Source organism: Glycine max, chromosome 8 (genome assembly GCF_000004515.6).
Source record: "Glycine max cultivar Williams 82 chromosome 8, Glycine_max_v4.0, whole genome shotgun sequence".
NCBI lineage: Eukaryota > Viridiplantae > Streptophyta > Magnoliopsida > Fabales > Fabaceae > Glycine > Glycine max.
This window is the reverse complement of record NC_038244.2, coordinates 9,205,302-9,229,601: the sequence shown is the minus strand read 5'-3', so window position 1 is coordinate 9,229,601 and position 24,300 is coordinate 9,205,302. Positions and strand designations below refer to the sequence as shown.

Sequence of the window (24,300 nt, the reverse complement as noted above, 5' to 3'; positions counted from 1 at the left end):
CTATTTATAACATTGGATAAAACTTGCTATTTATATTTGTGCAATAATATTTTGAGAGAACATCTGATAGTAACTCTGACATACCATTGGCATTCTGCATGGTGAGATTGAGTGTCTTCGTATTTTAACATTCTTTGTTTGAAGATAAAAGTCATAATGTAACTAACTGTTATTGATCGTCTTGCACAAAAATATGCCTTGTAGCAACCTTTTTTTTACTTGTATTTATATTTACAGTTTTTATCTTTCCTTTATATACTTCTGATTTCTAATAAATGATTAAAAAATATATAGAATTTTGAGCATATTGTTCTACTCAGAATACACATATCAAAAGTAGATAAGCACAGTGTCAATCCAAATGGCGTGGGCTCCCTCTTCAACAATTATGAAGGATAATATTGATCCTCTGTGAACTTCTGTGCCGACATTATATATGAAGTATTTTAGAAGAGAAATTGATGTGATTATGCAAAAGAAACTTGACACAACATCTACCATTTTAGCAAATGGTCCCTTGCCATAGCAGTTATTATATCACGAGATTCTGCTTGTCTCCTCCAAATTATGATGTATGAGCTATTAATATTAAGGTCCAACACAAGAAATAAGGTTCTTAAGGTCAACAGGGGAGCCTTCATTTCCAAGCAAGGTATAAGACCAAAAAAGGCATAGGGTAGATAAATTAAATATTCGGTTAGTTATGAAATTCTAAATTGGTTGTGTTGTATTTTGTCATCAAATTGATTCTTGATAAATGGCCCAAACCATGAACTCCAAGTTATTTCGTTTTCACGCTTACGCAATAAATCCCATCCTTCTTTTTTTCATTCTGACGTGATCTAGGCATTTCTTATTAACTTGATTTGAAAAAGAGTTTTTCATCATTTCCATATTATTCCATGAAATGGCATTTATGCATTTGATAATGCAAGAGAAAAGGGGTATTATTACAATATATAAAGGAAGAAAATTGCAACTCATTTTTCCTTGTTTAACTGAATTTCTCAATAATTATGTTTCAATTAATCATCTGAATAGGAAGACTTACAATAAGTCCAATTCCCTCTACCGGTTTTGTTGCTTAAGAAGGGAAGCTTCTCTTTGCGCCGCTTCCCAATTATATATCATTAAACATAGCAAAGGGGTCTATTTTAAGCTACGTCTTTGCTCGACAAGTCAACTTAATTTCACATTGGTAGTTGTGATATTAGACATTGGACTTCGAATTGCCGAAACCCAATCAATATGCATATAGGGGTCATATTACAGTTATGCTTTCATTTGAATTTTTTATTCTCTCAAACATGTAACTAATTGAAAACAGATCATTAGTAATAGAACACCCATCTTTACTCAGGTTTTGTTTTTCCTAATGGGCTGGCTTCTCATCCTTTTGGCCCATGGTTCAAATGTTATGCTTCTTTCTTTTCATAGGTTTGTGCTGGACACCCAATGGCCCAACTTGAGTTTGGTGGAAGGCTATTGTTTCCTGCACCTCTTTTTTGACATCCGAAATATAATATTATATTCCAAAATGATTACAGAACTTTAACTTCCACAATTTTTGATAGGTAAAAAAAAAAAAAAACCATTCTGAAAAGGATGTAGGAAGCAGCTTGAAGGTGCAAGAAGCAACAACCTAGGTGGAATCACCGAAGCTTCTTGAGGTTAAGGGAGGAACGATCGTTGGATCTGGTCTAGTGAGGCATTGAGATTCGTCCTTCTTCTCTTTTGCATGTTGTTCCTCGAAGTATTTCTTTCTTCTCTCAACCTTGTTAACTTGTTCAATTGATTGTTTGAAATTGTTGATTTGTTGAGATTTTGTTTCTCTCACGTGTGTTTGAATTGGACGGCTACTGTTAGTGCATGAAAATTAATTTTTACTGTAGAAATTTCAAGGACCGGTAAATTAATTTAATTAAAAAATGCGAAGGGGTTTAATGAATAGGAAAATTGAAAAAAAAAAAATTAAAGATACAAAGGGATTAGTATAATTTATCCATCATATCAAATTAAGCATAAAGGTACAATTTTTTACCCATAAAATTAGTTTATGAAAATAGGAGTTACATCTGTAAAAAAAATAAAATTAGGAGTTACAATAAAATAACACGACATTTGTATATTATTACATGAGCAAAAAAACGTTTTTAATGACCAAACAAATCTTTTATTAAGTCTTGTCCTATGTTCCTCTAGTTGTGGTGCGTTTTTCAATGAACAAATAAGACCGTGGCTTATTATACATACAGGCACCTGGTTCTAAGTCTTAACAAACTCTCTTGTTTGATTTTCTTTTTTTTATAAAAAAAAACTCTCTTATCACGGTCTGTTAATTAACTAGAAACCTGACGACACAATACTCAGTCTATTAAGTCTTAATACGTCAAGTCAATAAGGGGCAATATTAGTGACAAATCACTGTAAAAAATGTTCTTACACAACCACCAAATGAAGAAAATAATGAGGACCCAAGACACTAACTTGTGCTACTTCTTGGACTGAAAATATATGGTGGGTTGGAACGAAGCAATTGAGAATCATAGTGTTATTTTCATCATTAGCAATTCAATTTCATCATATATCAAACAAGATACGCTTGACTACCACCATGTCTCAAACAAAAGTGTCTCACAAAAGTGCCTCCACTATGAAGAATATTCATATAATGGAATTGGCCTAAGCAACGAAGCATGAACGTGCGTGTAGTACTTGCAACTTTGCTTTCTCGAGAGAGGTTCATGAAAACGATTGAGTATTGACAAACAGCTTGGGATACTGCGGTTGAGAGTGGCTTTGATCATTGCATTAAAAATTATAGAAACAAGTTATCATAACAACCATTATTTTCTGTGCTTTTTGGACCACTTTGAAACATAATTCGAGGATTGGATCCCTTCAACTACTTTAATGAGGAAAGGAACGTATAATTATCAGAAATCACAAAATTGGGTTTTTATTCTCTCCTTCTTTTGCTGTCAAAATTAAAGGTAATTAGAAGGAATTCAAAGTTGTGGGAATAGAAAGTAAAACTAAAAGAAACCAAATATTGTTAGGTCTAACCTTATTAGAGCTTAAAACTTATTTTAAATTTAAATAAATTAAAATTTTTAATTATTTAATTATTCCATAGTTTTTTAAACTTCAAAGTTTTTTAACATAAAATTCCTTTAGTAATCAATTATATTATCATTAAATCTTGAAATTTGAATAGAAGTAAAAAAAAAAATCATGAAGCTAATTTTCTAGAAAAGCTTTTTTTTTCTTGTTTAACCCAATGAAACCCGCAACATTCACTTTATCTTCATATTCTTCTTATTTCTTAATGTCATTATATAAAGAATTAAAGAAACATTAGTTTGCTATTATTGTGCTGCCATCAACCAGTGACAATAATCTAATAATCTAATCGAAACAAATCAAATTGCGCCTCCTTTGGCGACCCTCATGTCAGATCATACGTGCCATTATGCGAAAGAAGAATATGTTAGGCCCATCATCCTCCACCGCTCAATGGAAGCAAGCAAGTACTTTAATCTCCAAAAATAGCACTAATCTTTGAATTGCCTTAGGTTTTTCTCACTATCTTCATATGATGTGCTTAAGAATATTTTAAGATACCTACACATTATGACGACACATATTCATATCTGTTTTTTTTTTTCCTAGCACATAGGAATGGAACAAAGAAAGGAAGAGTCAAAATGAAAGAGCATCTCTTGTGTGATCCACATTCGTTCTAACATGTTAGGCAGAAAAGTTAGTGATATCATAGCGTCCAAATAATAGAACATTCAGATACTTCGCCGGGCATAATTAATTAGCGGACAATGTTAACACGGAATAATCGTGCATGCTACACGCTTGAGGCTAACTCACATTGAAATCTTACGACACAACAAACGGTATCTGAAGTGAAAACTACAAAATTTGATGACTGAAAACATGAGAACAAAGAGAATTTATTCTACCACGCTTTATGCAAAGACGACATCTGTGATCTGACAACTAAACAAAGTTATAACAAACTAAACTATCTTAACGTTTAAACACTTTCCCGCGGTGTAAATCAGTTTAAATTTTGTTACACCTTTTTCCGTGCTCAAATAAAAAACTTTGTTAACAAGAAAGTTGACATATAAATTACCTACCAATAAAAAAAACACCAGTAACCCTCATTGGCAAAATGCAAGTTTTTATATCCTAAATGTATCGTTACTATAATAAAATAGAAAGGAAAGAAGAATGCTGTTTACACAAGTATTCAAGGAACAAATTGTGCACAATGGCAAACATTTTGACTCCATGTAAATTTAACAAAACAAGTTTTAATTGTATGAATTAAACATAAATGGAGCATGAATCATAGATATAAAAGAAGTAGCATTACTCATAAAATTACAATGAATCAGCGGTGATGGCCAACAGGAGTAAAGCACAGAAGAAATAGGACGCCTGAAATAGTGTCATAATTCCACTTTAGAAAAATTTGTATTCTTTCTTGCAATAACTGATTACAAATGGGTTGAAGCTAATTGCTCAACAACACATCATTCTCTTAGTCTTAAGAATACATATATCTGGTATTCCTATACTTGATGATAAATTTCAATGAAAGAATCAAAAGAGTTACAACAAAAATCGGGAACACAATAAACATGGGAATGAGTATTACCACTATAAAACAGAAACAGAAATGGACATTGGAAGTGAAACATCACTCACAAAGGTTGCAGTATTCCTGGTTGAAGCTGAATCGCTAGCAAATGCATAACCTACACCTAATCCAGCATAATGTAGAGATGCATTTTCACGTCTCTGAAACACTCTAGCAAGTGAGGCTGCCTTTCTTCTTGCCCTCTTTGTACCTGTAAAGAGCAAGGTTTGAAGCAATCCGGCCAGAGCCGGCACCCTAACCACTCTTTGAGTAGCAGCCGCACCTCCACTCCTGCACAGCTCCAACAATGCTGCAACTGCATTCTCTTTACCTCTCGGCGTTCCACAACGCATCATTCCTATCAATCCGGTTATCGCTGCTTCCTCCCTCACCACCGCCATGGCACCAACTGGCTGCCGAACAATCAAGACCAAGGCACCAGCTGCTTCCTCAGCAACTACTTCATTCCCCAAAGCCACAACCATAGCTTTCACGGCCCCTGCCTCTATCATTCTCAAACAATTCTCAGTGTGAGTGGAGAGATTAAACAATGCTGTGACAGCATCCTTCTTTCCTCTTTGAGTACCCTTTTGCAACAACCAAGCCAATGCTTCAACAGCTCCCACATTATCCGCAATTCGTTTCTTATAATCATGGACAGCAGAGAGGCTGAACAATGTTGCCGCAGCATTCTCCCTTGCCTCTGTGGTGTGCCCGAATCGCAACACCTCAACTATTGATCCCAAACACCCTTCCTCCTCCATGATCATGCTTTTATTTCTTTCAAAAATGGATAGGTTGAGCAGTGCAGTCACAGAATTCTCCTGTGCAACAGCACTAGGAGAGGAAAGTAAGTTCCTAAGATGAGGAATGGCCCCAGCTTGCGCAATGAAGGCACGGTTTTCCTTTCCAGTTTTGGCCAGCAATCTTATCTCCCTAGCAGCCACAGTCTTTGCAGCATGTGACCCATCCGCAAGCTGCTGAATGAGAAGCGTGGCCGTCCCTTGGTTAGCTTCCAGGGAAGCTTTGGAGGGACAAGCTGATAAAAACATCTCAACAGATGCATCAACCCCCTCAGGTGGATCATAGGGTACTCCATGTGCACTGCACCACTGCATAATCAAATTCCTAAGAGCACGATTAGGAACAAGCCTATTATGAGAAACCAATAGCCCCGTTTTTGGACAAGTACAATGCCCTTCCTCCATCCACCTCCATATAGACCTCCTATCATAAGTTTGACCTGTTGAAATTATCACAGGATCACACATCAAATCCAATGATATAGGACAACAGAACTCCTTAGGAACAGTCAAAAACGTTTCAGCAATTTCCAGTGTAATCAACCTCTTCCCCCCCTTCTTTTGAATCTCAATTTCCAATTCTTCCTCAAACCCAAACAACAAAAACCTGCAATACCTTGTGATAGCCACCATCCCATTAAGCACAGCAACTGTAGGCTCAACATCACCCTCATGGTTCACAATCTGCTCCTCCAAGGCTTCAACCTCCACCCTACAACTCTTACCATCAAGAATCCTCAATTTATCCACAAAGAAACATCTCAAGTCCTTAGAATCAGGAACCCTCCCACTCTCAAACTCATCAAGAAACCAAAATAACCTTATCCTAAGAACATCATCTTTATTATCTATGAACAACTTAGCCCTCTTGGACTGTCTCTGCAACAACTCAATCTGTTCCCTAACATCATCACTGAGGCCAACTTCCCCAACGGGAAAAACATCCAAAAGGGTCGAAAATTCTTGGCTCAAATCGTGGAAGTGACCAGAAACACAATGATTCTGAAGCAGAAGCCACAACTTGCTCGATTGGGCACAGTAATCAAGAAGAATCTTTGACCGATATAGAAGCAGATAGAGCTCCTTTAAGCACAGCACCGCCGTCGGGGGAAGAGCTCCGGCGGTGGCGGAGTCTCTCAGACACCCTAACATTGACCGGAAAATCTCAACTTTTCCGATGAGGGCACGCGAGTTCCGGCGCTGGAAGGGGAACCGGTGGCCGGAGAAGCAGGACGCGATGTCGCCGGCGACGGAGATGAGAGTCCCCAGCAACGCCACGTCGGAGAGGTCGACCGGCGCCAGAAACGCCTCCAGCGACGGCGACCGGCGCCGCCGTAGCGACGAGAAGATAGCAGCCGAAGCCATCGGAGATTATTATTTTTCTTTTTTTTTCCAAAAAATCTTCGCGACCCAGATGATGGTTTCAGTAACCGAGCAGTTCCCCCAAGGAAAGGAGAGAAATTTCGAAGGCTGGGAGATATGTGTGTGGAAACGGTGGTGGCATGCTATGAAACAGTTTTGCGGTGGAAAATTTGAAGGGTTTAAAGAAGTCAGAATTAGCAAATGAAGAAAACAAGAGATGAAGTTAGGATTAGATTATGCTAATAATTTCGGCCGAATCCGCGTGAGAAAAGGTGGGACTGAATTTCCAAAGACTTTTTTTTGTTTTTGTTTTCGGGTAATAAATAATTAATTAATTTTTTCCATCATTTTCTCTCTCTAGGAAATTCAATTCAATGCAACCGTCAGAAGATTATGATCCATTTAAATATTTTTGTTTTTTTAATTGTTTAACTTTGCTGTAACTGTAAGAGGAAGGAAGATGATGATGATCATGAGAGAGGGACACGAGGATGAAGCCTGAATTCAAATCCTACAGAACCTGATGATTCAAATCCTATACAACAACGTGATTCTTGTATTGTTCCAATGATAATTACACTGAAATAATTGAACTTTAAAAAGTCTAAATTTAATCCTTTGTAGATTAGGATTAAAAAGAAAAAGGGAATCTAAAAAAAAAGACATTAATTAATGAAAAATTCAACTGATCACTTTGTCGGTATTGTAAATATGTAGTTACAAATAATCCAGCCAGGGTTTGGTTTTTTATTTGCCTTTGGTTTGGTTGGAAATTTAAAATTAGATTCTGCAAAGCAGTGCAGTTTTGGGGTTCTTGATAAGACATGGCCCTGAGGCTGAGGAGTGGTCAGAATTTGTGAAATGGGAATAATTAATAATATGAAATTGAGTATCTATCTCCCTAGTGGTTAGGTTTATGCAGGTTGTTTGGGTTTTGACTTTCATTTGCAATTTACTAAGTGAAGGAGGGTGTGATGTCCTTTTTCAAAACAATTAATAATAAAGATTTGGTAAAAAAAGTATTTTTAATTAAACTAATTATTTAAGGATGAAAAATATTTTAGTGCATGTGTCATGTTTCTTTAAAGAAATAATTTACATTAAAAAAACATCTTGCAAATTGATATTTTTTATAAAAGAAATAATCAACTAAGCACACACTCAAATTATTATTTAAAATTATAAGAAAATATATTTCTCTTAAAATTAGATTAAATGTGCATAAATTCAATGTTAAAAAAACTTTTAACCTAAATACGTATCCAGTTCTAAAGAGAAAAATGTTTAAATTCATTTTAATTTTAATACTATATTAAAGAAAATGTATTTAATAAAAGATAAATGTATTAATTTCAATTAATATTAGTAATTTAAAAAAATTGTGAATATATCATAGTAATCTATGTCACTTGAACTTGAACGGCAAAATAATGCCAAGAAAAATAAAAACCTTAATGGGGGAAAAGAGCTATTTAACTATTAATATTTGATACACCTCCTTTGATTTTATTTCTATTTATAAATAGATACATCTATGTACTACGGCAAATGACATGGGTCTATTGATATTATTTAAATGGTAAAAATCTTTTATAATATTAAATTCATGTTGTCATTTCGTGTATGTTTGGTATCGTGTCTAAAACGCACATATGAAATTAAGAGGCAAGGAAGAATCAAACACCTACTTCAACTTTGGTTTTTAATTTTTATCATAATTTCTTAGAACCTTAACCTACATGATTATATGAACATACACTAGATGGGCAAGTTATGCGTGAATTACATCAATTTTTTTTATAACAAATAACGAAGCCTAGATAATTTATTAATTAATTAAAAAAGGCTAAATATTTATATATAAAAAATTGACCGTTTCTTTTCTTTTTTAAAAAAAAAAAACAGAAAATAGAGTATCACACTTATAAAAATATGGACATACATGAAAAAAAAGGGGATAAAAAGTACATGCATTTCTATCTTAATTTGCTTGCCAAGTGGGAAATGTTGGAAGATCTTCTAGACTTTTTGCTCTGCTTAATTTGTTGGTTTGTGTGAAAGAAAGTAAAAAACGTGTGGAATACCTTTATGTGGACTTGCTAAAAAATAAAAGCGCCTACAATTTTTTGCAAAAGCACTAATTTTCGCCTGCTGCTTTTGTGACAAATAATTAAAAGGACCGACCACGGAAATTTCAAGTCATAAACAAAACACAAATTCTTACTTAGTAATTAATTAAGTACGGCTAGTCAACAATATAATATTTGTTGCTCTTAGAATGAATTGATTGATGAAGAAGAACCACGTAAAGTCACCCTTTCACATACCAACCAAGGACGAAGGCAACTAAATTTTCAAATGGGTTTTTAAAACATAGTACTACTTTTACATTTTTTTAAAATAATAATAATGATAATAAAGTAATAATAATCTCTAACTAGCTAGTAACATGTCCTCTCCATTCAATGTGTTTTTATTATTTGACCGCTAAGAATTAAAATGGAGGCCAGGGATTTGCTTAAACTATTTAGCAGTACATGCATTGCCTCTTCAGGGACTGAAAAATGCGCAGATGGCTTTTGGACCAAAGCCTTTTGTTCTCTAAACAGAACAGTGGTGTGTGGGAGTTTGAGATTTTTCAAATGTGTTCTTGATTCATACGTTAGAGATGTAGGAAATTGAAATGGCAACTGAAAAATCTTTTATGTAATAAAATCTACATACAGCTTACTGCATGATCTTCTAAAGTAGTAGTAAATAAGTATGTATGTAAGTAAGAAAGCGACTAAATGCAACCACAATATAAGTCGTAGAATAGGAATATTTCAGCGAATATAATAACCTAAAAGATGAATTTATGTATGTAGTAGTATTTTTTTAAAAAAGTACTCTTTAATTTTCCCCCGACAAAAGTACTTACTTCAAATGCGGTTGTAGTTATATTTTATTTTTTTTTGCTGATTTCTCTTTTTTTTTTCTTTTAATGATTGCAGTTGTAGTTATATAGTCATACGTACTGATATCTATTCATTGAACAACTGATTTTACTAAAACTGCTCCCACATAAAAAATAATAATCTAAAAAATTAAACAACTAGTTTTTAATAATATCTTTGATATTTTATTAAAAGTAATCAGTCATGTTTCTAAAAAAACGAATCAGCTAGGTAATGAAGTTGAGGGAATGTGTTTTGTGGACAAAATAATAAAACATATAAAATGTAATTGAGCTACCGAACAATAAATTGATCCAAGCCAAGATATATTTTGGATTAGCTCATAGGCCGAAAGCCAAGAGTTCATAAAAATTTGCTTTTCAGTTTCAAGTTTTTATGGATATCGATCTTTTATTATTATTATTATTATTCACAGTTTTGATGGTTATCTATTCCAATTGTGGAATTAGTAGTGTTTGCACTTTTGTAGATTGTACTAGCATGCATATCTATGGTTGGATGATCTGACCTTATATTATGGTGCAACACTCGTACTGTTCATTCTTGGGCTGGCTCCCTGTTTAACCCAGTTTTGACTGCTTTCGGGCATCTGTATGCATTCGTGCCTAATCTTGTTTCTGTTCTGTACGTAACATGCATCTTTCAAGTTTCAACCCAAAAATAAAAATTAAAAATATTCATTTCCACATAATACCATATTATAGATTTTTTTAAAATTATTTAAAATCATGTATGTCTTTTCAATTTTATTTTATATAGTTATACACGCATGTATTTCTTTCTTTGTAACGTGTCTTTTGAACCTAGCTTGCGTGTGAGTTTTTTTACTATTTATGCATGTCAAAAGAGATTTTATTGTTTTAAAATTGACACTCAAATTTCTGTCATTAACAATAATATAACAATAAGTTTATAAATGAAGAATAAAAACATATTTATTAATCAAATTAATCATTAAGTTTTACTTAAAAATTAAAAAATTCCAAAATTTACTATACCTGTATTTTATTTATTATTATCGATGAAACAATTTTTTTTAATTAATTAATTTTCATTAAATATTTTTTAATTTAAATTTTACACGTTTTTATATACATCCATTAATATTTGTGTGTTAGTTTGATATATAAAGTAGGAGTGTTAACTAAAAAAATAGAATAATGATGGATGCTTATTAATTCATATTTATATATTCTTGCGGTACGGTATATTTATATTAACACATAAATCATACTATATATAACTTTTTCTGGTACGTAAATTATTCTAATGTTTAACTCGTTCTATATGTAACTAACAAATGTGAATTTAAGTGATAAGGAATTCAATTGACTTCAAATCTTAAGAATTTCTCCTTATCATATTTTCTATATTTCTTTAGATAACTTATTTGATTCGTATTACTTAAGATTCAAATTACCCTTTGAATATGAATAGATAGGAAAAAAAATAATCATTCACTACTATATGAAAATGTAACTCCTTTTGAGTTCATGCATATCATGTTCTTTCTTATTTCATTCTATTCATAAGTCAATCTTATTAGCTAGAGTTAAAATAAGATTACCACTGATCGAGTTAATTTTGAACTGCAATGTAATCCAATATACTTTGTTAATCATTAGTCATATCTAGCAGTTATATAATTTGTAGGAGTATAAAATTTATGATCCTGATCGACCTCCTCGATCTAAAGAAGAAAATATCATGCACCGTGCATCCAATTAGTTACATATCAGACAAGCATAACTACTAATTGAACATGCTCGTTAGTTACTTTTCAGCAGCAAATTAATAAACCATCTTTAATTAATTAATACACATTTTGAAAAGAAAAAATATATACAGAATCTTTTTCTTTTATAAATCTGGTTACAAAGCCAGACAAATCAATTAATTAACACAAAGCACAACTTATCAAACAAAAAAAAAGAAGAAGAAACATAGTAAAAGAAACCCAGCATGGCATGCATGCATGGATACAGTTTGACCCTACCCTCTACCCACAAACCAGAACCCCAAACACGTGGAATTTTACATATATTACTCACAAAAGCACAACAAAAATTTTGGAATCCCTTTATCCATGCACACTCACCTTACATCAAAACTCCACCAACCAAACCCACTACCCCAATAACAACAACATTATTCACCCACTTCATCGAACAACCAGCAGAAACACCCGCCTGCAAGGCCTTCCCGTCGCTGTCATCATCACCGCCGGTAGCTCCATCGTCCGCCGCCGTGGAATTCCCTTTATCAGCCTTCGGCAACCCCTTTTTCGCTAACGCCGGTGCCGGAGCCGGCGCCTTGCTTGGCAGCACTAGGTCAAGAGGGAGAAGCACCTTGTCCACCTGGTATATGGCCAACTTGTTGTCGGAGTAAACGGTTCCGGTGACGGAGGCGTTGACGGCGCCCGTGGCCATGCTGACCTGGCTACCGCTGTAAGTGGTGACGTTTAGTTGCAGCCTCTGAGGGTCATCACCGGCCTGCGTTTGAACCGGGTTCGTGAGGGTATCAAAGTTTGAGATTGAAATGCAGGAAGAGAGAGTGTGGAACTGTAAGAGCTCCACCTTCTGTCTATCAGTGAGAGAGTTGAGGAACCCTGCTTTGAGTTTGGAGAAGGCACTGTCTTCGGGTGCAAAGAGGGTTAACCCTCCTGAGCTTGAAGTTACGAGCTGTGAGTTAAGTTGGTTGATGAGTTGTGTGGTTTTTAAGAGGCGAATGAGGACGGAGAACCTTTTGGCTTTTCTTAGGATTTGGACTATGTCAATGGTGGGGCCCTTCGGGATGATGGTGGTGGGTGTGGGGGCCCCACTTGGGGTTACTGGGACAAGAGGGACAGTGTTGAATCCTGGCGCCGGCGCGGTCGCCGGCGGCGAGGGAAGTGCCGGAGATGGCGGGGAGGGTTGGGATAGTGGTGGTGAGGGTGATGTTGTGGGGGGTTGAATGGGTGAGAGTTGGGCTGAAGTGGTGTAGAATAGTGCTAGTATTAGAATTGTGGTGGGAATAATAAGAGATTGTGTTTCTTGCATGATCATCATTTCTAGGGTTTTGGCTAGGGTTAATGATAGGTGTGTGGGATTTTTTTTTAAGACTATTACACTGCTTAATTTGGAGTGCTTGGGGGTGTGAGAGAAAGTGGGAGAAGGGGTTGCCTTTTATATATTTTAGAGGCTGGAAGGAAGGGAATGATATCATCAATGATTGGAAGGTGCAATGGCTTGGTTGGAAAGATATTCCTAGTTGTAAATTATAAAGAACAAATCTCCTTTGCTTGTCACGGAAAGGTGGCGCATCAAAGTGTGATAAGTGGTGAGGGAGGGGATTTTTTGAACCCAAGGTATGTTAAAGTGTGCATATGCATATGCATTGGAACTATTTTGCTTTCACATCATTGTTGCAATCAGTTGGATGCATGGGATAAAATATAGGTGGAAAGGGGACGATGAGTCTGTATATTGGTTTAGAAGTTCCATCAAGTAGGGGGAGCAAAAGCCCAATATGGTATAGCAATCTTAAGTGGCGTTGTCTGAGAGAGATTCAGGTAAGGATGGAGGGCCTAATCATATATATATACCTGAATTCTCTCATAGCACCTATATCTCTCCATTTGATAATATCATCCCAAAACATAATAATATTAAAAATAAAACTTTTTTTTTGGAGAATATATTATTCATATAACAAATTTTACAACAATTTCATTAGTATGATTTTTTTTCTCTCTATATATATATGACATATTCTGTCTCACGTTTTTTTTTTTGTACAAATTATTGTATGGTAAAATTATATAAATATATTCCTCAAATTCTTAATCTAAAGACTTATAATGAAGTGAATTTTTTGAGGATGTGTATAAGTGCACCTTCAATTACTTTATTTACTTGTAAGATTACGTTTTTCCCTTAGCAATTTTGGGCGTATCCTTCACACATAACGGTTGTATTTTTAGTACGAGAAGCATTTTTTTACTATAACCTATTTAATGCTAAATTATTCGTATTGATTATTTAACATACTTATTTTTTTTATTTAACGGTTATATTATTCGTATTAATATTTACTTTTAATATTATTTATGTGAAGTAAAGAGTAGTTTAATTAGGTAGTTTAGTGGATTGTCAACTTATTATAAGCCATCAAGTGAGAAGCTAGCTAGCCTTGATTGTTTCACATATTTTTACATTCTTAAAATGACAAATCACCTAATAGATAAATAAAGAAAAAGAGAATTAATGGAGACATCTTTAATAAATGTAAAAGACAAGTGATGCGTAACAAACATTTTAATTTTTTTTTAAAAGACTAATGGTATTAATTGATAGAAACATTTTGAAATGCTTGTTAATAGTTTTTCTTTGGTGAGCTCAATTCCCAGGAGCATGAGATTAATAAGTTCTTGACTTCTTGTACTTTTTCAGTACATGTATATTTTTGGAAAAATATTTCACTAGATTCTTTTTAATGGTTTTTAGTATTTTTTAAAATATTATTTAAAGTAATATTTTTAAAAATGTTAGCTTATATTTTTTATATTTTCTTTAATTTTTATTTTTGATATTTTTTACCTTTTTTAAATAAATCACAATTTTATTATTTTTTTATCATTTTACATTTAATTTTATCAAATATTTCTAATTTAATAAACTAGTTTTTCAACTTTCAATTTTTAACTGTCAACTAATTTTTCAATTTTTAAATAACTTTTTAACTAATTTTATCAAACATGACCTTATTTTTATCTTTAAAAAATAGATATAAATTAGATATAATAAAATTCAAAAATATTATTATTATTATTTCATAGTTATACATATTTCCGAGACTAATATGCTTCCCCGGTCTCAGTTTCAACAAATTAGGCTGCAATTGATGCTGCCCATAGACGAGGAAGAGGAAGAAGATTCCGAGCGGTGCATATAACTGAAAAGCATAAAAACAAGCAGATAATCCTTTTGCCTTTGACAATAAAACAATCACATATTTTTTCGCTTGATGATAAAACAAGAACAGAACAAACGTTCACATAACTCACAGACACCACTTTTCCTACTCAATACACAGCTCAAGAAGAAAACAACATAAACAGAACTCCACAGCAGTTGCGTGCTTGTCCTCAAAACATATTAGAAACTTGGAGAAATGGATGTTCTTCAAAATCAAAACGACATTGTAGCTGCTGCTGCAAGAATAGCAACTCCAAAGGACACCAACGTTGTTCCATGAATGCTAACAAAACTTGTTGCACCAGAGCTGTCCTTGGCTGCCTGAGCCTGGTCCTCATCTTCTGCTGAAGAGTTCTCCTTATCAGCTTTAGGAGCCTTGGCCACAGCTGGTGCTGGAGCTATAGGCTTTGGCTTAGAGAAGTCCAAAGGAATGAGCACCTTGTCCACATGATATATGGCAAGTGTCTTATCAGTGTACACAATGCCTGTGAGTGTGGCATTCACCACCCCAGTTGATATGTTCACACTGTTACCATATGCTGTCACGTTTATCTGATACCCTGTGGGGCTGTCACTGGCCAATGTCAGCACAGGGTTGCTCAGAGCATCAAAGTTGGAGCTGGACACATAAACGGGAAGAACATGATACTGTATCAGTGCTTTTTGTTGCCTATCTCCTAGGGAGTTAAAGTAACCTGCTTTGAGTTCTGAAAATGCACCATCATCTGGTGCAAGGATGGTTAAGCCTCCGTTTTTTGAGGTCACAAGCTGTGCATTCACTTGGTTGATGATTTGGGTGGTTTTCAGCAACCGGATTAGAGTGTTGAATGACTTGGCCTTCCTTAGGATCTTCACAATGTCTTGGCTGCCAGAAGAATCAACACCTGAAGAGGGTGACTGGGGTAATGAAGGGACTAATGGTTTTGCGGGCGCTGGAGCCGGTGTGGCAGGAGCAGGTTTTGAAGGTGCAGGTTTTGCTGGGGCTTTGGGGGCTGCAGCTGGTGATTGAGCTAAAGTGGTGATTGAGAAAAAGGGGGCAAGTAGTAGGAGTGAGAACAAGAGAATTTGCTTGATTTTCATGTTGGTAATCGAAGGCTATAGATTGCTTTGCTGCTAAATTGCAAATGAATTTGAAGTTGTTACTGCAAAGAATGTTTTGATGTGTGGAAGGTGGAATAGAGGAGTTAGTTTATATAGATGCCAAGTGGATGATAATTAGGTACAAGGTTTAGTTGTAAAATAACTTATGGTTGTATTTTGTGGGGATATCTTTTTTCAATGTGTTAGGAAGAGTAAAGTGATATATCAAGGCAGATAAAGTTGATTGAGAAGTGAATTTGGCTGCTATATGGCTTGGCCTTTTGCTTTGAAATGCAGGGAAAATTGAATGAGAAATGAAATCTCAATAGGCTGTGAGCTGATGAAAGATTCGAATTGTACAGAAAAAGAAAGCGCTCCCCATTATCATTCAAGTAAGCAGATGTGAAATCAAATCAATCACAATTAACCAAGCTGTAGTAACTGTTAAAGCCTTTTTTTTATCATTTGTTTCAATTAATCATCCAAAAGCCAGGTTGGAAAACCAGTAAATGCCTCACTTCTCCCGTCGAACAATTAAACATAGCAGGATTCAATTTACTGTTGGACTCTGGGAAATAAACAAACCAGATCGAAGCCAGGTTCTTTAATCATAACATTCTATTACGGCTTATATACTTCCTTCCATCTTCACAATTCATCAACATAACACTATGCTTTGTGTGAGCTTCAAGTACACATGAAAAAAGAGATTATTTTGATTTCTATTAAATAGAACAAGAGAAAAAATGCTTCTATTCATAGGTCTAGATACTAGAGCTTGCAAGAGATACTGTTTTCTATTTGCTATCTTAAATTGCTTTATTAATTTCTATTGTCATGTGATGTCAATACTAGAAAGTTGTGAGCTACCCTTGAAAGTAAGACTCACGAGAAATAGTTCAATACAGTGTTCATTTGGTTGAACAATCCCTCTGGACACCCTGATGATAACAAGACCATTTTGCAACCCTTATGGTCAATTTTTTAATTCCAAAGGGGATTCCTTCTCTATCCAAGTGGACCAAGTTAATGTCAGCACAAAGATCATTTAGAATGACAAGGATCCCTTGCTCTTTCTTCATCCAACTCTAACTCTTGCAATCACAGTTAAATCAAACAAGTTATATCTCTTTACTCTACTTGACATTTTCTCAAGTAAATTGTTTGTAAGCAAAGTGCTTGATGCACTCACCCCAACCATGTTAATGTTTGGATTTGCTAGAGCTTACATGGTCTTTTCCAGAGCCGTGTTTAACAATCCGTAGAGCTCAAAACAAATGGAAATTATTTCTTGCTTTAGAGGTACAAAACAATCCACATTTTTCTTTTGCGGAGTTTTTCCTCTGCTTGGGATTCCATGTCACTGGATGGCATGGTTGTGTCTTAAAAGTTTAAGCAATTGCAAGAGCAGCCCCCATTGAATAATAATATCGTGATGTGGTATGCTGTGAAGGACCAACTATCCTAAAAGTTAAGTGGAGCTTATATTGAAACAAATTAAGTTTGAAACCAATAGCAGAAATGCACCCCAATCGCAGAAAGGAAATACGAGTTATATACAAGCTGTGGGCGGAGGCATGTACATTTCATAATTCACATTTGAGAGAAAAATATTGGTTAATTATCGTCACAATATCCCTGCTATGCCTGTTACAGCAGTTTGAGAAGACTATCCATGACGCACCAAATCAAATGTTATGTAGCTTCATTGCTATGGAAAATAACTTGCAAATCAAAATTAATTTTATAAAATCAAATTTTATTCAAATTTAATTCTATAAATATGTTAACAATTCTTTAACCCGCAGACTCAGATGATTATTGTTTTTTGGGGGGCATTAATTTGGTTAGACAACACCTCAGCTACTAACAAACTTTGTGATCATTTTCAAAGGGTATTCCAATCGTGGCCAAGTTGATTTGACCTCGAAGATCATCTAGGATGATAAGGATCTTCTCCTCCATCTGTATTCTATCGCTCAAACAGCTAGATCTGTCCTCCAGAGTAGCTTTGCCATGGAGTTGCAGACCCAACCTGTTTTCAAGTTCCCCTTGAATCCTGGTGATTTGCTCCACCACTATGCGCTTTCTCGCATTAATGATTCATACACCCCAAGTGTGAAAATGTTTGGTTTTGCCTGAACTCTCATGATTTTATTCACAATTGAGATCGTGGATTTAGAGACCTCACGACCACTGAAAGACCACGCATAACTTCTACTCCGTAATTGTGACTCCAGAGGCTCTTCTTCCCATTCGTCCATTCTGCATTTGGTGCGAAAGATGAGACATAGCTTTCGGGCAATGGAAACAATAGCTCCCATTGATCGTTCTGATATTCCTTGGTCTTCTTGTGAAACTAAAACCAAACATGGTATCAGAAGCAAATCTGGTAGAAAAACGGAACAGCAAATAAAAATTTAAAGATTGCCTTTGGTGTGCAGATAGTGTTGTAGTTTCCAACAGATAGATGGAATGTTATGTTCTGTTCATCAGCTCCAGGTTTTTATACAAGTGCTTGCTTCTCTCCCGATTTGGTTTGGACAGGAAGAAACAAGGACAGGGCTTAAATGCAATAAAGATAAGAGTGAAATTGCCATGAAATTGAAATGACCCTATCCCTCTGCCTAAACAGCATTGCTAGGAAATATCCCAATGACTCTTTTGTTTGTTTTGTTGATTGGAAACTGTCTGACAGATTTAAAAGAAACAAATAGTAGCCATTTTCAATTTGCTGCCTATAACTGGGCTTCAACAATTTGTGCATGTTTGTATTCAAGTCAGAAATGTTTTGCATGCATTCCAATACAAATTCAATAAATACAAAATTATTTTTATCTCAAAAGTACTTTTCACCCGAAAACAAACATGCACTTAACATTGGTCACCCTATTTGAAAACCAGACCCAATCCAGTTTAATACTTTTAGTTCTTACAAAAAAGAAATTGTCTGTTTTGGCACTATACAATCCTATTGTACAATTTTAGTCCTTGATATTGTTTTTTTTCCTTATAAAATTATAAATTTTTTATATAGGTTTTTCTTATATTAAAAAATATATATTTTAATTTTTATTATTTAAGAAATATAAGTCTATTTTTCAATAGATATTGTCACGTTATCCATGAATAATAATAGAGACAAAACTATAAAACAAAATTTTATGGAACCAAAGCTAGCGGAAAAATCTAGAGACTAAAACCATAAAATGAATATATTCAAGGGAAAAGATATATTTAAGCCATTAATTCAAAAACAGATATTCCTTTTATCTTTGAGAACAAAACATCGGAGAAAATTGGAAATGGATATTGTTCAAAAGTCAAAATGACATTGTAGCTGTTGCTGCAAGCAGAGCGACTCCAAAGGACACCAACGTTGTTCCATGAATGCTAACAAAACTTGTTGCACCAGAGCTGTCCTTGGCTGCCTGAGACTGATCCTCATCTTCTGCTGAAGAGTTCTCCTTATCAGCTTTAGGAGCCTTGGCCACAGCTGGTGCTGGAGCTATAGGCTTAGGCTTAGAGAAGTCCAAAGGAATGAGCACCCTGTCCACATGATATATGGCAAGTGTCTTATCAGTGTACACAATGCCTGTGAGTGTGGCATTCACCACCCCAGTTGATATGTTCACACTGTTACCATATGCTGTCACGTTTAGCTGATACCCTGTGGGGCTGTCACTGGCCAATGTCAGCACAGGGTTGCTCAGAGCATCAAAGTTGGAGCTGGACACATAAACGGGAAGAACATGATACTGTATCAGTGCTTTTTGTTGCCTATCTCCAAGGGAGTTAAAGTAACCTGCTTTGAGCTCTGAAAATGCACCATCATCTGGTGCAAGGATGGTTAAGCCTCCGTTTTTCGAGGTCACAAGCTGTGCATTCACTTGGTTGATGATTTGGGTGGTTTTCAGCAACCGGATTAGAGTGTTGAATGACTTGGCCTTCCTTAGGATCTTCACAATGTCTTGGCTGCCAGAAGAATCAGCACCTGAAGAGGGTGACTGGGGTAATGAAGGGACTAATGGTTTTGCCGGCACTGGAGCCGGTGTAGCGGGGGCAGGTTTTGCTGGGGCCTTAGGGGCTGCAGCTGGTGATTGAGCTAAAGTGGTGATTGAGAAAACGGGGGCAAGTAGTAGGAGTGAGAACAAGAGAGTTTGCTTCATTTTCTTGTTGGTAATCGTAGGCTGTAGATTGCTTTGCTGCTAAATTGCAAATGAATTGGAAGTTGTTATTGCAAAGAATGTTTTGATGTGTGGAAAGTAGAATGGGGGAGGGTGATTATATAGATGCCAATTGAATGCTAATTAGGTACAATGTTTATTTGTAAAAGATTGAAATATGTTTTGTTTTATTGTTGATAAATATCTGAATTTTGTATTTATTTTTTAATAAAATTTTTAATATGTTTTAGTTCAGGATAAATTAATAAATTTTAAATTTGTTTACTGATAATTTTTTTCATTTGTTATTAATATTTTTTTAAAGGAATTAATAAAAAATGAAAAAATTTATAAAAAAACATTAAATTTATTAATTTATTAGGATTAAAAAAAGTGATAAAGAATAAAAATAAAATTTATTTTTATAAAAAATAAAAATAAAATTATTAAAAATTAAATCTAAAATTCAAATATTTATTAACAATCCCCGGAAGATTTAGTCTTTCTAAAATAACTTATGGTTGTATTTTGTGGGGATATCTTTTCTCCTTCCGTTTGAAAGATTAAAGTGGTATATCAAGGCAGATAAAGTTGATTGAGAAATGAGATGTCAATTGTTTGTGAGCTGATAAAAGATATACACTAGTGCAGAAAAAGAAAGCACTCTCTATTATCATTCAGGTAAGCAGATGTGAAATCAGATCAATCACAATTAAGCAAGATGCATTAACTATTAAAGCCTTTTTTATCATTTGTTTCAATTAATCATCCAAAAGCCAGGTTGGAAAACAAATAACTGCCTCATTTCTCCCTGTCGAACAATTAAACATAAATAACAGAAGTCAATTTGTTGTTGCAGTCTGGGAGATAAAGAAACCAGATGGAAGCCAGGTTCTTTAATTATAATATTCTATTATGGCTTATACAGTTTCTTCAACCTTCACAATTCATCATCACAACACTATGGTTTCTGAGCTTCATGTACCCTTGAATAGATAAAAAAATGTTCAATTAAATAGAACAAGGGAAAAAAATGCTCCTATTCGTGGGGGAGCTCTACAGGCTAGAGCTAGACTCTAGAGGATAAAATAGATATTGTTTTCTATTTGTTATTTAAATTACTTTACTAATTTCTTTTGTCTTGTGATCTATATGCAAACAATTAAGTTGTGAGTTATTCTTAGAAGAAAGACTCACGAGAAATAATTCATCGCCGTGTCCAAGTTGTGCATGTCACTGAGAGGCATGGTTGTTTCTTAAAATTTTTAGCAATTGCCAGAGCAGCCCCCATTGAATAATAATATCTACTTCCTTGATTGGGTGTGCTGTGAAGAACCAACAATCCTCAAATTTAAGGGGAGGCTATATTGAAACAAATTAAGTCGTGTTTTAAAAGGGCTTGAAGAATTAAAGTCTGAAACCAATAACAGAAGCTGATATATACCCCAATGGCATAAAGGAAATACAAGTTAATGAAGTTATATACAAGCTGCAAGCAAGGCACATGTACCATTTCACATTTTAGAGAAATATAATGGTTAATTATTGTCACAAACTTATTTGCTTTGTATGTTACAGCCGCGTGAGAAGAGTTGCCAGGATGCACCAAATGTAACGTAGCTTCATTTCTAAGGAAAATAACTTGCAAATATAAATCAGAGACGCGTTGCCACCCCGCGTACCAAGTGTGTTTATTTAAGCCTTGTAAGGGGTACTCAGTACTTGTTTCATTTTGAAAATAACGTAGCTTCATTTTGAACCAAGTTGTAGTCTTCCTGTGAAACTGAAAACAAACATTCTATTAACATTATCATATCTGCACTTCTCTCTCTTTTTCTTCCTGAGTTTCAACTAGCATGATGCATCACTTTCCTGCCATTACCTTTTATGTTTTTCTGCCAGCTACTTCATCAGTTCCAGTTTTTATACCGTGCTTGTTTCTCCCTTTCTTTATTTGGTGTGGAAATGAAGGTTCAAGTACGAGAGTGGAAGAAATAAAGAAAAGGGACAAAAGCAATAAAGAAATTGCCATGAAATATCTGAATGATGACTCTGTTTTGACTCATCAAAAAATATATTTAATAATTATTTTTTTGATAAAATGCAATTTATTTATTAAAACTTGGATTATTATGTAGTATTTTAATATGTAATGATAAGTTAAAGTTTTTATACTATTTATCTATATAATATTTTGTCACAAAATAACACTGTTTTGTCCCATTTTATTCCACACTATGTAATTTAAATATATATATATATATATATATATATATATATATATATATATATATATATATTAACTAATAAGTAATTCTATAAATAATTATTATAATTATTTTTTTGGAGGTAATTTATAAAAATATTTTATATAGCAAAATTATTACAATTATAATGTGTCATAAAAAAGAAGAGAGTTTGCTCCATTTTTTTGTTGGTAATTGAAGGCTGTAGATTGCTTTGTTGCTAAATTGCAAATGAATTAGAAGCTATTATTGCAAAAAATGTCTTGATGCATGGAAGGTGTAATGGGGGAGGGTGCTTAATTATATAGATGCCAAATTCCCTAGTGAAAGGTAATTAGGTACAAGGTTTAGTTGTGTAAAATAACTTATGGTTGTATTTTTGGGGGATATCTTTTCTCCATCTGTTGGGAAGATGAGGGTCGTGTGTCAACTATCAAGGCAGATAAAGTTGATCGAGAAGTAGATTTGGCTGCTGTGTGGTTTGGCCTTTTGATTGGAAATGCAGGGAAATTTTGATGAGAAGTGAGATCTCAATTGGTTGTGTGCTGACAAAAGATGCACACTGGTGCAGAAAAAAAGTACCCTCTAAAACCATTCAGTTAAGCAGAAGCGAAATCAATTGAATGACAATTAAGCAAGGTGTAGTTACTGTTAAAGCCATTTTTATCATTTGCTTCAATTATCCAAAAGCCAGGTTGAGAAACTAATAAACGCCTCACTTCTCCCTGTCGAACAATTAAACACAACAGAAGTCAGTTATTGCTGCAGCCTAGTAGATAAACAAACCAGATCAAAGTCCCAGTTCTTTAATCACATAATATTCTATTATGGATTATAGATTTTTTTCCATTTTCACAATTCAACAACACAACACTATGGTTTCTGAGTTTCAACGGCAGATAAAAAAAAAGATTATTTTTCTTTCAATTAAATAGAACCAGGAAAAAATGGTTTTCATATACTAAGTTTTGATTATGAATAATCTTGATTGAAAACCTGACTAATCATCTTTAAAGAAATCTTTTTTTTATTCATATTTTTTTTATCCACTAGATTTCAGCGTATGACACCGTCTAAAGAGACCGAATCCACTTTGAGACCAACAACATGTTGGTTATTGTATGGTATTTAGATAAGATTTCACTTTCTCATTGTTAGATGGGTAAATTTGTATGGAAGTTATATTGAAACAAATTAAGTTGGGTTTATAGAAGGGCCAGAAGAATTAAAGTCTGAAACCAATACCCATAAAGCAGAAGCTGATATACCCCAATGGTCGAAAGGAAAATACGAGTATGTACAATCTGGGCTTATCCTATTTCTCATTTGAGAGGAAAAGAATGGTCTCAAACCTCATGTGCTATGCATGTTGAGCCGAGCGGGAAGACGTCACAGATAACACACACAATAAGTATAAAAATAGAATAAATTCAGATAGAATCATAACACATATATAATAAGTATAACAATAAAATAAGTTTAAACAGAATCATAACATATACAAAATTTATAATAATTAATTAATATAAAGCATAAAATATAATACTAGAGGAGTTAAAAAAAAAACTAAGTTGAAACATGCATTGGTGGAATAAAATAAACAAATTAATAGGTATGTGTTTCTCTTCCAAGATACAATAATTCATTGAAAATAATATATATATATATATATATATATATAAAAGGAAAAAAATAACCACAAAATATGCTATACAAGTATCACAACTAAGGAATTAGTATCAAACATAACACCAAATTTTAATAAGTGCAAAAGGCATAATTAAACACAATTTTCAAAAGATAAAAAAATAAATAGATAAGGAATAATTTTTATTTTAAAAAAACTAATTGAGAAAAAAAATATAATTACTTTAAATTTTAAATTAGAGCAATTACAACAGACGTGACAGAAACGCCAAATGTTAGGTGCATGCGCCACCCAGCGTATAAACTGTGAAGTGCGTATATAAGGGGGTATCGTGCACATTTTCTCCTCTATGTTGATTTTTAATATATTATTATGATCGCCATCATACTTTAGGTCTCGTACAAAATAAATTAAATCTAGAAC

At 34.2% G+C, this 24,300-nt stretch overlaps 4 protein-coding genes across 4 annotated transcripts; all 4 read right to left on the bottom strand.

The window, feature by feature from the left end:
* Positions 1-4,464: 4,464 nt before the first annotated feature.
* Positions 4,465-7,273, bottom strand: LOC100817070 (U-box domain-containing protein 17). Its single transcript, XM_003531220.5, has one exon. The coding sequence runs from the start codon at positions 6,826-6,828 to the stop codon at positions 4,681-4,683; it is 2,148 nt and encodes a 715-aa protein (XP_003531268.1). The 5' UTR covers positions 6,829-7,273; the 3' UTR covers positions 4,465-4,680.
* Positions 7,274-11,640: 4,367 nt separating this feature from the next.
* LOC100793847 (fasciclin-like arabinogalactan protein 11) lies at positions 11,641-12,935 on the bottom strand. Its single transcript, XM_003532720.4, has one exon. It carries the CDS (start codon positions 12,827-12,829, stop codon positions 11,882-11,884), a length of 948 nt encoding a protein of 315 aa, XP_003532768.1. The 5' UTR covers positions 12,830-12,935; the 3' UTR covers positions 11,641-11,881.
* Positions 12,936-14,744: 1,809 nt separating this feature from the next.
* On the bottom strand, positions 14,745-15,909 carry LOC100793315 (fasciclin-like arabinogalactan protein 12). The gene has a single exon (XM_003532719.5). It carries the CDS (start codon positions 15,815-15,817, stop codon positions 14,951-14,953), a length of 867 nt encoding a protein of 288 aa, XP_003532767.1. The 5' UTR covers positions 15,818-15,909; the 3' UTR covers positions 14,745-14,950.
* A 3,157-nt stretch (positions 15,910-19,066) lies between these two features.
* Positions 19,067-20,089, bottom strand: LOC100792786 (fasciclin-like arabinogalactan protein 12). The gene has a single exon (XM_003532718.5). It carries the CDS (start codon positions 19,984-19,986, stop codon positions 19,141-19,143), a length of 846 nt encoding a protein of 281 aa, XP_003532766.1. The 5' UTR covers positions 19,987-20,089; the 3' UTR covers positions 19,067-19,140.
* Between the last annotated feature and the right edge of the window lie 4,211 nt (positions 20,090-24,300).

What these genes read in the sequence shown, in the direction of transcription:
- LOC100817070 (XM_003531220.5), bottom strand. Translation starts at nt 6,828, where the DNA reads ATGGCTTCGGCTGCTATCTTCTCGTCGCTACGGCGGCGCCGGTCGCCG.
- LOC100793847 (XM_003532720.4), bottom strand. Translation starts at nt 12,829, where the DNA reads ATGATGATCATGCAAGAAACACAATCTCTTATTATTCCCACCACAATT.
- LOC100793315 (XM_003532719.5), bottom strand. Translation starts at nt 15,817, where the DNA reads ATGAAAATCAAGCAAATTCTCTTGTTCTCACTCCTACTACTTGCCCCC.
- LOC100792786 (XM_003532718.5), bottom strand. Translation starts at nt 19,986, where the DNA reads ATGAAGCAAACTCTCTTGTTCTCACTCCTACTACTTGCCCCCGTTTTC.